Genomic DNA, 14,172 nt, shown 5'->3' on the forward strand with positions numbered 1-14,172 from the left:
TCATGCTGCTCCTGGGTTGCTCAGGATTATCGCTCTGATAGAAAGGTGCTCCAAAATGGATATTTTTCTGCTCCAAAAATTGCTCCAGAATTTGAAATGGCTGGATCATCACTGTGACCAGTGCTTTAAGAGGGAAAATGACCTGTAACATGACGTAGTAATGTGGGGCAAATCATGACTGGTGGAAAGATCAACAGTGACTGTGCATCTCAGCCACTTAGCTCTTTCTTTTTTTCTTCCTTCTGTTCTGACAAATTGCTTCGCTCCAAAGCATCTTATGCTGTGAAAGGGGGAAAAAAAATTTGTGCTTACTGACAGTAAGATCATGACGTGCCTACAGGAGAGAGAAAGGTTAAAAACGCGCAGTGTAGGAAAGTAGATAATGATAGCTTCATTTTGGGACAAAGGCTTACGTTAAACTTTTACAATCCAATTAAGTCCTTTGTGCAAGTCCTTTGTGCTGTGCAAGTCCAATGTTACAAAAAGCACCGCAATATGATTCAAAAGAAAGCATAAGAAAAGGGAACTGTTAGAGTTTGTGGAAAATTGATTTCCTGTCTATCTGCATGTTTAAAAAGTGCTTTCGTAGCGGTTTTGGAGAGCATATGCTTACAGGTGTTTGCTCTTTTTTTGTTGTGTGTGTTGAAATTGGTAGTCATTGTGCCTTTGGTTTTAAAAATCTGTGCCTGAGATGCAGGGGTCATGAAGAAAACTCTATTCATGGGATGAGCTTTTTGAGTTACTGGCTGTGCTCAGGCAGCAGGAACTCTAGGGGGAAACTGTTGCTAAATGCACGTTGCTAGATCAGTGAGTGGTGAGCTGCATTCTTTTGGTGAGAAGTATAGAAGGTTTGCAGGGAGCATATTTTTGAATTTCGCATTTTTTGCAGTATTGCAGCGAGAAGGCACAAAGAAAACTGTTACCGTTTGCATATTTAGAAACCTGTATAGACAAGAATTTAGGCTTCTTCAGTGCGATGTGATAGTGACATTGTTGCCTCACTAGCCGCCGCGGTGGCTGAGTGGTTACGGTGCTTGGCTGCTGACCTGAAAGACGCGGGTTCGATCCCGGCCACAGCGGTTGCATTTTGATGGAGGCGAAATGATAGAGGCCCATGTGCAGTGTGATGTCAGTGCATATTAAAAAACCCGAGATGGTCAAAATTGTCCGGAGCCCTCCACTATGGCGTCCCTCATAGCCTGAGTCACTTTGGGACGTTAAACCCCACAAACCAGACCATTGTTGCCTCACTGGCAAAACATCATCCAATGCAAGCAATGGCAACAAAGAAGCTCAAGGCAGCCCTGGCCCTACCACTGGAGAAATGGCGTGCACTCAGGATGTGTTTCAGCTGTATATATGGGGCCTAATAGAGTATTTAGGACCTGTTTGATGTGCCTTTGAGGCTGCACTAGGAGCTGCAAGGCCACCTTGACATCGGATATAAATAACGGATTTCTGTGGCCCTATGTGAAAAAAAAGCTTCTCAGGTATCAGCCTTTACCTGGTCAGTGGATACATTTAAGCTGTTTTCGGTTAGGGCATACTGCTGCAATGCACCTAGTTTTTCTGCGATCCTGTGAGGTACACCTTAAAGAGGTTTCACTGTACTTCCTTGACTGACAACAGGGGAAACACATCACCACTGGGTGGTTCTGCTGCCAGCCTCTAGCCTTCGCCTAAGCATTGGTCCATCCTGTGGCCAGACTAGTTGCTCGCAAAGCTTCTGTTTGTGGAGATAACTCTGTTAAAAAAATGGAGGTGTGACCAGTAGCTTTTGCACTTGGAGATGTTGTCATGTCCTTAATTATTTGGTGTGCCATGCATTTTTCTTGCTGTTTTTAGGGAAAATGTGTGATCTGTGTCTTTTTGTGCTTGCATGTACAGTGCGCAGTACGGAAAGTGCAGGCTTCCGGTGTACTGGTCAGCCTGAGTCCATGGCTGGTAGGCTTCATTCAAGCCTTGCACCTCAGTGACCGGGAGGCAGAGAAGCTAGAAATTGGATCTTCATTGCGATGCCGTCTGCTGCACGTCGATTGCAGCTCTGATCCGCCCAGGCTGCTTCTGACATGCCGGCGTGCCCTTGTCACTTCAAGGCGCCCCATTATAACCTCGTATGATGATGCTGTCCCTGGGAGGGTCACAGATGGCCTCATTGTCCGGGTCACACCAAAAGGGCTGCTTGTAACTCTGTACAACAATATCAAGGTGAGAGCGCTTTCCTTTTTTTCCACTCAAAGTTGTCAAAATTATTTTCTCAAATTTGTTGGTAGAATATCTGTTACAGCAACTTTTTTTTTCATGGTGAGTTTGAGCTCATAATGTAATCTTTGAAGAACCCTGAAGATTTTTACTTCGGTTGCATGCAATTCAAGAATGAAGAGCAAATGCCCCTGAAAGGCAGCTTTCCAACCAGTGGCGTTAAGTGCCATGATGTGATGGGCCAGGAATCCTTCAGGGCACGCTTCCTTAGACTGTCCTCTTTTATAAACTGTTCTCAATAACTTGGTCTAGAAGCTGAAACCCATCGAGGGCGCATAATTTCCTTAAATATCTTTAGGGCGGTGAAACTGCTTGTTTTCCTGGTCCTCTCCCTGTTTTCTGTTCTCTCACTCTCCAATTTTCAAGACCAGTGACGCTGGCCCTGAGGTCATCGAGTGCAGTCAATGTTGTGGCAGCATTTTGCCATTGTGCTTTGTTGTGTGTGGTGCGAATTGGAATTCCATGCCAGGTGGAAAATGCAAGTTTCAGCCTGCTTGGCTTGAACACGTGGGTTTGGCAGGTGATGAGAATAGGCTTGAGTGATCCGAATAGAGCCCAGTGCGTGCTGTCCCAGAAGACGATTGATGTGGCAACAGTCGGGTGAATGGCACTGAAAAGTCACCTGTAAAGCTCGAAGCATATCTTCAGGCTAGCAGCAGCTGTGCTATTGGAAATTTTGTGCGTGCTGGCTAAGAATCATCCGGTATGCCAGCACGTTGGAAAAGGAAGGCACTGGAGCTTGAGAGGTCTGAAAAGAAAAACGATGACAAAACCTAAAAAATAATTGAATTCCTGTGGGAGAAGGCAGATGGTCTCTCTAGAGAAGAGTCTAAGATTCAGATTACTTTCCTTGTCAAGGCTTACAGTTCCCACTGAAAGAGGAGGCAAAGGGAAGCAGAGATGGTGACCATGCTGATGGAAATTGGGTCTAAGAAAGAGTCTGAGGATCCTTTACCAGTGTGACCCATACAAAGTTTCCTTGCCCTTCTTGATTATTGCCCGCTTGTAGCCTTGAAATCCTGGAATTCTTGAATTTCAAATCAGATATTTTGTATGAACCCTGCCCGCCGCATTGTGCACAGTGGCTGTGGTGTTCAACTGCCGAGCCCTGGATATGGGATCAAAATCCTGGCTGTGGCGGCCGCATTAAATGGAGGTGAAATGCATAAATGCCTTTCTGCTGTGCAATGTCCGTAGAACCCCAGGTGGTTAAAATTAATCCACAGCCCTCCTTTACTGCGCATCTCATACCTGATGTGTTGCTTTGGGGCATTTCCACGTACTGTGTCATACCATTGCTTTTCTTTTTATTGTTCCTGTGCCTTTCGCATCTTCTAAATTGGGACCCCTTTACATCTTAGGGCTGGATACCTCCGAAGGAAATACCACACCCTGTTCATGGCATTGAGGCAAACTACTCACCAGGCAAGATTGTCACCTGCCGTGTGGTTGACTGCGAGCCCTCAGAAGAGCGCTTGACGTTGTCTCTGAAGGTGCATTTGCATTACTTTCTGTTGCTTTTTTTTTTTTTAATGGCAAAAAGGAAAGAAAATTAAATTTGAATTTGCTTTGTTTTAACCTTTGTTAAGTACACAGTGGAACTCCACTGCTGCAAACTTTGACACACTGAGGACCTTGCTTCAGTATCTGTGGTTTTCTTTCTTTTTGCAGTCTTATGTTGTCCTCATCTAAAGTAAGCTGAATAGTGTGCATACATTCTCTTGCACATACATTGCAATTGTCACTTTAAGGTGCCCCATTTTAACCTGTTATGATGGTGCTGCTCCTGGGAGAGTCACAAATGGCCTCTGTATTCATGTCAAACCAAAAGAATTGCTTGGTGCAAACTTTACGCTCTGAGGACCATAACTCTTTTGTGACTAAGGAATTTTGAGTACAAACAGCAAGCATCTGGCTCAGGTGTCCTGTGCTTAGTGAAAATGGTGGGAGGCATCTACTATTCCATTCCTTTTGTGCTGTTGTGAGCTCAAATATGTCATCCCACCAGATATGGGTAGTAACGGCTTTGCCAGTTATCTCTTGCTGTCACTTGCACTGCATACAGTGGTATTTGAGGAGCCTGTGTTTGAACATACTTGAGAAAACTGTTCCTCTCAGGATGTTTAAAAAAATATATACTGTTAAAATTTGTTGATATCAACTTATGGATGTTACGCATTCGTAAAGCAGTCCCTCATTGAGCATGCAAAGCAAGGGGTGCTCATGCAAAGAATGGCAGTGCTCGTGGTCGTTATGAAGAGGTGGTGCTAGCATGAAATTTATTGATTTTTCAGCTGACTGCAAAAGGTGAAGAGGATGAACGGGAGTCTGTGGAGGTAACTGTTCTTATTTCAAAAGCTCCTGAAGCACACTGGCAGTGATCAGTGTGTTGAATTGATTCATTTATTTTCAGCCAGTGAAGAGCTCAGCGAAACGTGGCGCTCCGGAAGTGGGAACGGTAAGTATTCAGGCTTGTTATAAAGTATTTATGTATGTTGTATGTGCAGTAAAATCTCAGATACAAATTTTCTGGGAGTAGGGAAAATTGTCATTAACCCTTTGATGGTTGCTGCAGAGATCATTTGTTTGAGCACCGTACTGAAAGTAGGCGTTCACAGGGAGATTCATTCTGAACTTCTCCATAAATGTAAGGAAGGTTCATTGTTCCATTCTGAAGCATCACTTAATGAAAAAAAAATATCTACCATGGGGCACGCTTTCTGTAAAAAAAAAAGACTCAGGGTAAAATATTTTTAATATGAAATAAGCCAAGGTATGAGCACAGAAGCGAAGGAAATGCATGCTTTTTGTTTTTGTGTGTTACTTTTGGGTAAGAAAAATTGGAGCTCATTTAAAACTTTTCTTTTTTTTTTTTCAATTTGCTTCATGATATGTAAATGCTTGTGCACATGATACCAACCATGCTGCACAGGCTTATGCTGCACAAGCTCATGGCGCGCAAGTTTTTGAAGGAGCTATCATTTCATCATTCTCATCCTGCAGGTAGCGCACTGTGATTCAACTTCAGATTCTTCCAGCTTTCAGTGGCCAAAGTTTTTTCACGTTCCGGAAGGCTGCTTTTCAGGCCTCAAAGTTCACACCTGTGAAGGGATTAAGCAAACAAGGGAAGGGGAATGAGGGGCTCGTTATAAATATGAGGGAAGCCAACAGCCACAGAAACCAAGGGGCACAGGGGATTTTTTTAAATTTATTTATTTTGTGGTGTTGATCAACATAGAACATTAATGAATTTGTTATCGCTTAAAGGTAATTGATTAGAAAAGCAGAAGAAAAAACAACCGCATGCCGCCGGTGGGATCCGAACCCACGACCTCCGAATTTTTTTCTTCTGCTTTTCTAATCAATTACCTTTAAGCGATAACAAATTCATTAATGTTCTAAGTTGATCAACACCACAAAATAAATAAATTAAAAAAAATCCCCTGTGCCCCTTGGTTTCTGTGGCTGTTGGCTTCTCTCATATTTATAACGAGCCCCTCATTCCCCTTCCCTTGTTTGCTTAATTGCTTAGCGAGGGCCTCGGTTCTGGCAGCCTTGATGCCATAGGAAGCATAAGAGGGTTCTCACACAGCTTCCACCCTCGCCGTTCGATGGCATTCTACGTCACACCAGCGGTAACTCAGGACGTTCTACGTCCGCCGCTTACGAACATGGGTGGCGCTGATGAACACTCTCAAGGTTAGGTTATTTGTAAACATAAATACCCCCGAAAGCAGCAGATTTGACAGCCGTCGCCGTAGCTCAGAGGTAGAGCACCGGACACGTAATTCGGAGGTCGTGGGTTCGGATCCCACCGGCGGCATGCGGTTGTTTTTTCTTCTGCTTTTCTAATCAATTACCTTTAAGCGATAACGAATTCATTAATGTTCTAAGTTGATCAACACCACAAAATAAATAAATTAAAAAAAAATCCCCTGTGCCCCTTGGTTTCTGTGGCTGTTGGCTTCTCTCACCTGTGAAGGGAGTTGTGGAGACAGTGGCTTTTGGTACACAAATTCTTGACATAGTTGTAGTAGCATTCAAGTTTGTGGCAGTGGTTGGTCATCTGGCTTCCCTAGAAAGTATCTATTTCATCCTGGAGTGGAATGCATTGTGCGAAATACATTTTAGCCAGCGGTTTTCAAATATCCATTTTATTCCTAAATTTGGGTCAACCCAGGTCGTATGATTGAGATTATACCCCATATATTCTAGAATATTTTGGGTGGGGGAGGCAGGGATCTACTGGGAGAGGTCAGGTGCATTCAAATAAACTTGAGTTCAGTAATTGGTAAACAAACTTGGGCACGTATTACCAGCTGGGTCCTGTAGTGTTAAATACACTGATGAGCAAATTGCACTCATAATAGCCACCAGAATAGGGTGCATTAAATTCTATAGTACTATGTATTACCGTTAGTACTTACTTACCTGAGCGCTTAACTTACCCATGGAATATCTTATCAGCAAACTGATCTTGTATTTTGTGATGTTAGCTAGTACACGAACGTGGCTAGGGTGGTGACAAAGTAAAGGAACAATGACCCTGGTGTTGTGTGAGTAGAAAATTGTTCTTGTGAACATTTTGGATATAAATTATAATGTAAGGAGTGTCTTGTATTGGAAGAAAACTACTCTGGGTTATAATCATATTGGTGTGTATCTTTGGCACACTTCTTTCTCTTGGCAGTTTGGTTTAATTTTCTCTTTGGTGTTAAATTTCGTCCTTTGTGTCGCAGCTTGTCTCTGGAACCATTGAAGCAAGAGTGGATGATGGCTTCACTGTGCTACTTCGCACTGGCGAACGTGCATCTCTTCCCAGGCGGCATTTGTCAGACATAGAGTCACACTGTACTCGCCTGCAGCGCTTTCTTCCAGAGGGATGCAGCCTTGGCAGCCTTGTGGTTTTCAATTCGGCAGAGCATCTTGTATCCTTGCTGTTGCGTGGTGTTATGCGAGCACCTTGACATCACACTTTGGGCTCTTAAAGGGACCTTAAAATGACATTTACTGAGGTTAAGAAAAGCGCAGAAGAGATGGGTGTTCCATCACTCGTCACCGCACCAGAAAACTTTTTAATCCAGCTCCATTAACATCGGAGATAGTGATTAAAACCGATGCTTCTCCTCTTCCCCCCTCAACTCATGGGGGCAGCAGAGGAAGCAGGAATAGTACTACGGTGCTATTCCATTAGAAACAGTACTTTTAAGTGCATAGGTGATGTTACGACTGCCCGGCAGTGTCTTCTTGTCCTTGAACAAAGCTCTCTTCCAGACAGACCAATCAAGCCTTGGGAAGTGCTGCTCCACAATGAAAAGACTGGCATATGGTCCCAGGGACCTGTTTACTAATCTAGTTAACCTTACAAAGTTTATGTGCTTAATACGAACTGTTTCGTGTGTCCTCCGGTTAGGATCAGCTTTCGCAGATAGACCATGGCGATCCCATGCAATGCGCTTACTGGACATCTGTGCGGCACTATTTAGGAAGGAGAAAACTAATAAAATGCTTCTAATTAACTAATAAAATAATACTAATAAAACTAATAAGCTAAACTAATAAAATATTTAAGCAATTGAAAATGGTACTCCTCCTTTCGCCCCTCAATTCACACGCTCCAAAGCGCACACTGGGAAGGCTCGCCCAGATTCCCCACTCTATGCAAGGGGGTGGGGCTGTGCTTGGTGCACGGTGAGGTGTTGCCCTAATCGATTGCGAGCAGATTTGTTGCTTTAGAGTATGACCATCAAAATCATTTCAGGGTCGTTTTAAGCTGTCATAGCGGTTCTTTGTAGTATGTGAGCATAGGTTGGTTGTTTGCAGATCCTGTGCTGTTCGCTGTAATGTGTGCTTTTGGATGGCAGTTGGGAAAGTTCTTAGGTGTAGCATTTTGTACGCCCTTTCAGAAACACTGTACTCGTTTTTTTGTTTTTTTTCGTGTGTTTGCATTGGTGTGATTGCTTAGTATGTAGTCTTTTTTTCTGTGTGTTTATACAGGTGTTTATGACTACCTGTATAAACCTGCATATTTGGACCGAAAACTAGCTTGTGGCTATGGATCCAGACAGTGTTTGAAAATTTTGCACAGTACAGTGGAGTCTTATGAATTCAGTCTTTTCCATTTTTTTTAGACTGATGCTCTGGTCCAGTCAGCATCCATTGTATTTGAAAGGCTTCCCTTAATTGGAAAAAATTTCTGTTGCCTCTAAGTTTGCACTGTATATTACTTGGGAAAAAAAAAGATAAAAAATGGCTGTAAAGTTTCTTTGACTTCAAAGCTTCAGGTTGTATCACGGAAAGCATCACTTGTGAGTGCAGCTAGCAGAGGGCTGCTTGTCTCTGATTTCGAAAACATGGAGGTGGGTACTCGCAGCACCAGCATGTGTCCTTGTGGCTGACTAAAGTGTGTGCAACTCATTTTTCAATGTTTTTTTCAGCCGGGTACTCTTGTATTTGGTGTGCTGCTGTCCTTCGTGAGACATGGCATGCTCCTCGAGCTGCCAGCAGGCATCCGTGGTTTTGTCCCCCTCAAGGTAGGTGGCAGGCCAAATTTATTTTGGTAGATAGCATTGGCGTCCCTCTATAAAAATAACTGTGAACAGCAACAGCTATGTGCTGTGAAAGAAAAAAAGGATTTGCAGATGGCACATGTGGACCTGGTGTTGCCAGTGCATTTTACTAGTAAAGCATAGTTTATATCTGGGATTTAACAAATAATTTTCCAGCTGGAGCACTCTATTAATTTACACATACGGCCAATCTCTTCCGGGATAATTTCGGTAAGGGCATGTCACCTTGACAGGTGTACATAATACATTGAAAGGAGCCAAAGTTGGCAACGTATTAGTGTTATTGTAAGTAGGGGTGTGTGAATGTAGACTCCCATTAAGACGAACTCGCTTAAGATGAACCCTTGGTTAAGATGAACAGTGGTGGTCATTTGTTTGGTTTCCCATAGAGTCAATGCAAAAAAAATCTGCTTAAAATGTACACTGCACACGTGCTAATTGGTTAAGATGAACTTTCACGACCAGCCGTGCCCAAGCCATGCAGCTTTACTCGACCATTCGAGCAGTATTTCAGCGGAAGGAAAGAAAAAAAAGCTAAAAAATTGAAAGCTTTTTTGCACCGCCGACGATCCATGCGACGCGGGGAGGCACAGAGACCTAACCACGTCTCCGTTGAAAGGGCGATTCTGTGAAAGCAGAACTGTCGCTGCTCCTCCCCTGTGAGGGCACTGAAGGATATCTTGGAAGGTTAAGTGATATGCCTACGCTTGTAGTAAGCAGACGATTTTCTCGACAGACACACAAAAAAATAACAGACTGGGCAACACTCAACAGTGCCTGATGCACTGCACTAGTAGTGCAATAAATGCTTATGTTGCAATTATTTTTTTCCTAAAAGACTATTTCATGGCTTTGTTCACATATACGAAGTATTTGGACACACACTGCATGCTCGAACATCATTTTAAAAAGCACTCCTAATTAGATGAACTTCTGATAAGATGAACAGTTTTCATGGTCCCTTGGAGTTCGTCTTAAAGGGAGTCTACTGTATTCAAAATTTTCTTTTCAAATAGCGAATTGAATATTCTCTTATTCAGTTTGCTAAACAGATCAAATAGTACATGCTCAAATTATTCAAAACAAATTGAATTTGTTCTCAAGTTCTTGATTAGCAAACAGTGTCTTGATGCCCAATCTCTGAGGCCTTGGCACATGCGTAGCTCTTGCCTCTCTTATCTACTGAGATGTGGCGTTAGTTTATTTGTTGTTGTCATCAGTAGCAAGATGTAATTTTTCTCTATGTGTGCCATGACAGTCAGAGAGTTAATGTATACTAACTTAATAAGGGAGTAATTACTCAATGGCATCCACCCAAGCGCAGCCATACGGCTTCAAAGGAAAGCTATACAGCTTTCTCAGAAACTTCGTAGTTAAAGAAAAATTCGTCCTGGTCCGGGGTTCGAACCCGGGACCACCGCTTCACCGGAGCAGTCGCTCTACCAATTGAGCTAACCAGGACGGCAAGCTTATGGTAGGGCGAGAGCGAATTGATCAATAACTCGAAGTGGGAACTGTGTTGGTACGGGTGGCACCCTGTACACACAAGAGTGTGCTAAGATTCACCCTAGTGACAGAGTCCTAGTTTGGAGCCAAAATTGGCCAGCTTCAGGAACTTGCATGCATATTCATAGAAGTACCATACTTAAATTTCACAACAGGATATTTGCGCGAAACTTTTATATGTGTTGTGTGTGCATTACACAATAAGCAAGTGAGATTTAGGCTATATTATATAGTACTGCTACCAAAACAGCAGATATTGTGGACTTGGCTCAGAAACAAGGGGGTAAAGGAATTTTCTGGTACGCTGGTGGATTGTGGAGTGTAACTGCTGCAAAAATTTATTTCCCCTGGTTGCACTTGCGGTTGGTGGTGGATAATCGTGCCTTTTCTCTGCTCCTTATGGGAGCTCCCATTGAAGCCTGTGTGTTCTGTCGAGGTTGTGTCCTTCATCTACTGCTTTTTATTCATCTCGCTGTTCCTTCAAGATTATCTGGATAGCTTATATAACCTGTGCTCCTGCCTACATAGTCATGTACCGCATTGGACAAAAGTAACCGAGCAGCTGAACCAGGCTTGCAGCCAAGCGGTGGCGCTGCTATCTTTGGCACTGGCCGCTGCTCCCCGGCTGCGAGAATAAACTGGCTGACGTAAGCCTGCACCCTCGCTCAGTATGACAGCACTCCAAAGGCGCAAAATTGCTTGCGGCACATACTACCTGCTTACTTCTTATCATCCAAGGAAGTAGGGCGAGAGCGCGGTCTTACGTCACCCAGTTTACACTTGCAGCGGGGAGCAGCGGCAGCGCCTGGGCCGCAGTGTCGCCGCTCGGCTGAGAGCCTGCTCCCGCTGCCGTCGTGGCTGCTTGGTTACTTTTTACAAAGACGGTATGAGTGTGCGCTGCATGTGGTCATGTGAAAGTGAAGTCTTATTGTCATGTAGTGGGGATGGCACTTGGGCAAAGAAGACACTGAGGTGTTGAAAAATAATCTTGTCTGTTTGGGCAAACTTGTGCCATCAAAAGAGACTTAACTTGGCTGTGGTGGTAGTAACACATGCATTTCACAGTCATCACAATTGCTCACAGGTGCGCTCAGTTTAAAGGTGATTATGAAATTATGAAGTAAGGCACAAACATTCTCACACCATCTCAAACATTGTAGAAGCGTTCACCTGTGATCATGATTGTTCCACGGTGATCTCGTTGCATCTTGCGTAGCTAACCGGAAGTGATAAAGGTATATGCCAGTGACAGTAAACTAAGAAAACATAAAAGCAAACATGACAAAGCTTTGGGGCATTGTAAAATCATGGGTGCTCTTCATTGTGTCTGGGTGAGCTTGTACAAGGTGAGCTCTTTAGTGCAGGTGCGAAATTGGGTCCATGAAAATCTGTAGTGCTAGCCCTTAATGGATTCTTACATTAAGGAGGGACATGGCTTTGCAATTCTGAAAAATGGCCAAAAAATTTATTTTTGATAGTTGTATTCACTTATGTGTTTAGTTTTTTTTTTTTTTTACACACTCTCGAAGTTTCATTGCTTAAATCGGCCAGATAGTGCTCTAAAAAATAGTTTCGTGAACCGTGGTGGCTGTGCATTGCGGGAAAACACTCAAACGATTGGCATTTTTCTCCCTTTTTTTTTTGTCTAGATGTTCACCTTGTGAAGCAGATTTGTTCACAACTATTTTATTTATTTTGACCCAGTTTGTCTTGTTGCATTCTTAGGGCCGTACTGCAGGCCATACTTTGTTCTTCAAATTTGTGAATTTTAAATTTCTTGTATTAAATTTTCTTTTCACTCTAGGTTTGTCAGCAACACTGCGTAACAAAAATTTCAGAACCAAAATTTGTGCTTTGCCAGAAAAAAAATTCTAAGAATGTCTTGACCTGTAGCATGCCAGTGGGAATGCAGTGATTGTTGAACCAACCTTCCGCCACATTTTCTTAGCATCCACCGCGGTGGTTCAGTGGTTATGGCGCTCGGCTGCTGAGCTGAAAGTCACGGGTTCGATCCCGGCCGCAGCAGTCGAATTTCGATTGAGGCGAAATTCTAGAGGCCCGTGTATACGGTGTGATGTCAGTGCACGTTAAAGAACCCCAGGTGGTAGAAATTTCCGGATACCCTCACTACGGCGTCCCTCATAGCCTGAGTTGCGGACGTTAAACCCCATAAACCAAACCAAACATTTTCTTAGCTCTTAAAGACCTAAGATGTGGTATATATCCATACTTCAGACTTTTCGACACATAGGAAAAGTTGCATTAGAATTGAAAATTGTTTTAATGAGTGGGCAGTTGATTGAAGGAAATGGTTCAGAAGTTCAGCATATTTTGAAAATTTATTTTTCCCGTCCCGCCAAACTGGGCGGCATCAAGCTGTATACCCGCGCTTGTAAAAACACACAGAGCACCAAGGACGCCTATTAGCTATAGATAAAAAACACTCTGAATGGTTTGTTTGGTAGTTAGGTATAGTATTCATCGCGCAAAAATATGGTATTAGGTGCACTGTTGGCTGTTTGTGTCCTGCTGTCCTAAAAGTAATGGCGCATGTCATTGTTCATATGCTGTAAGCTGTTGTCTAATGGAGCCGCTTCATTTATTTTGTTACGAAACAGGATGTTGCTGATGATTTCCTGAGTGACGCATCCAAATCGGGCTTTGTGATTGGCCAGTGTCTGGTGGCCAAGGTGACCAAAGTGAAACCTGAGACACGTCAAGTCTGGCTGAGTACAAGCATGCGCAGCTGTGGGGGTGAAATGGGTATCCGGGGTACCATGGAGTCCTTGTATGGTCAGCTTGCTGACGAGGAACTCCTTTTGAAATGGGAGCGTAAGTTTAAGTTATGTTTCCTTATTCATTTCAATGCTTTTGCTCGGAAAACCTGAGAAAACAAATTGACCCTTTGTAATCATTGGTCTAGTACCTTGCAACATCAGAAAACAGCCATTTTGGCAATGTGCTGGGCAGTGCACACCAAGCTCTTTTGCTCCTGTTCAGTTCAAAGTTTTTTTTTTTTTTTTAACAGAAAGAATGGTGATGATCACACTGTCAAGAGGGCTGCATTTTCAGCTTTCTTGCCTTTCTTTCAGCCCCTAAAACGCCTAGTTACTTCATTGGAAGAACCTGGGTCGGACCGCATTTATGGCACTCGACAACTTTCCTATTCACACCTCAGCATTTAGAGCCATATTTAAAATTTTAAATAATTAATGTCTACTAATTATTAAAACAGGCGAAACGAAAAAAGTACTAGCATGTACTTTACATAACTCTTAACAGGATTCACTTGATTTCAGTTTTGAAGAAAGCTTCGGTTTTTTTAAAAATCTTGGTCCATCTTAGCTGGGACGCCCTGTATTATTGCGATGGTTGGCTTATGCAGAAATGTGTTTTTTGCTCATAGGCAGTGTTTGCATTTCATTGTGGCCTGACAGTACAGTGGAACTGTACCTAATGAAGCTGTGTGAATTTTCAACCTCCTATGGCAGTCGCTGATCAGCATGTCCCAAATCACTGATTTGATTATTACTTTCTCAATATTACATCTGTGATCATTTGCATTTTCACTTTTCAGAATTTTTACTGTGCATGCCTTGTGACCTTTGCATGCTTGCTCTTTGCAGGAAGTGTAGTTCCAAGCGTCTCCAGCATCGTCAGAGTGACTGTTCACTATGTAGATGAAGAGGACAAAGTCATCCATTGCATGATTACAGAGGGTTCAGTCCTTGCAACTGCAGCAGTTCTGCCAGGTTGGCCACTTTTTCAGCTTCTGTTGCCTTTGAATCTCTCACTTGTGCTCTGAATATTAGTTGTCTCATTAGCATACTATCTC

The 14,172-nt window shown here is 43.1% G+C and overlaps 1 protein-coding gene and 1 non-coding gene across 3 annotated transcripts in view; one reads left to right on the forward strand and one right to left on the reverse strand.

Moving 5' to 3' along the window:
• Positions 1 to 14,172, forward strand: part of Rrp5 (Ribosomal RNA Processing 5) — an 86,016-nt gene that overhangs the window by 32,119 nt on the left and 39,725 nt on the right. For both annotated transcript variants that reach the window (XM_089578845.1, XM_089578846.1), the window contains 9 exons: positions 1,888 to 2,208; positions 3,624 to 3,755; positions 4,557 to 4,598; positions 4,676 to 4,720; positions 7,002 to 7,190; positions 8,547 to 8,621; positions 8,700 to 8,795; positions 12,956 to 13,169; positions 13,964 to 14,089. In XM_089578845.1, the coding sequence (XP_089434971.1) occupies positions 1,888 to 2,208; positions 3,624 to 3,755; positions 4,557 to 4,598; positions 4,676 to 4,720; positions 7,002 to 7,190; positions 8,547 to 8,621; positions 8,700 to 8,795; positions 12,956 to 13,169; positions 13,964 to 14,089 (1,240 nt within the window). The remainder of the gene's footprint in view (positions 1 to 1,887; positions 2,209 to 3,623; positions 3,756 to 4,556; positions 4,599 to 4,675; positions 4,721 to 7,001; positions 7,191 to 8,546; positions 8,622 to 8,699; positions 8,796 to 12,955; positions 13,170 to 13,963; positions 14,090 to 14,172) is intronic.
• TRNAT-GGU (transfer RNA threonine (anticodon GGU)) lies at positions 10,219 to 10,292 on the reverse strand. Its single transcript has one exon. It is a non-coding gene; the product is annotated as a tRNA-Thr (tRNA).

Source organism: Amblyomma mixtum, chromosome 3, assembly GCF_055824585.1.
Source record: "Amblyomma mixtum isolate Tamu chromosome 3, ASM5582458v1, whole genome shotgun sequence".
NCBI lineage: Eukaryota > Metazoa > Arthropoda > Arachnida > Ixodida > Ixodidae > Amblyomma > Amblyomma mixtum.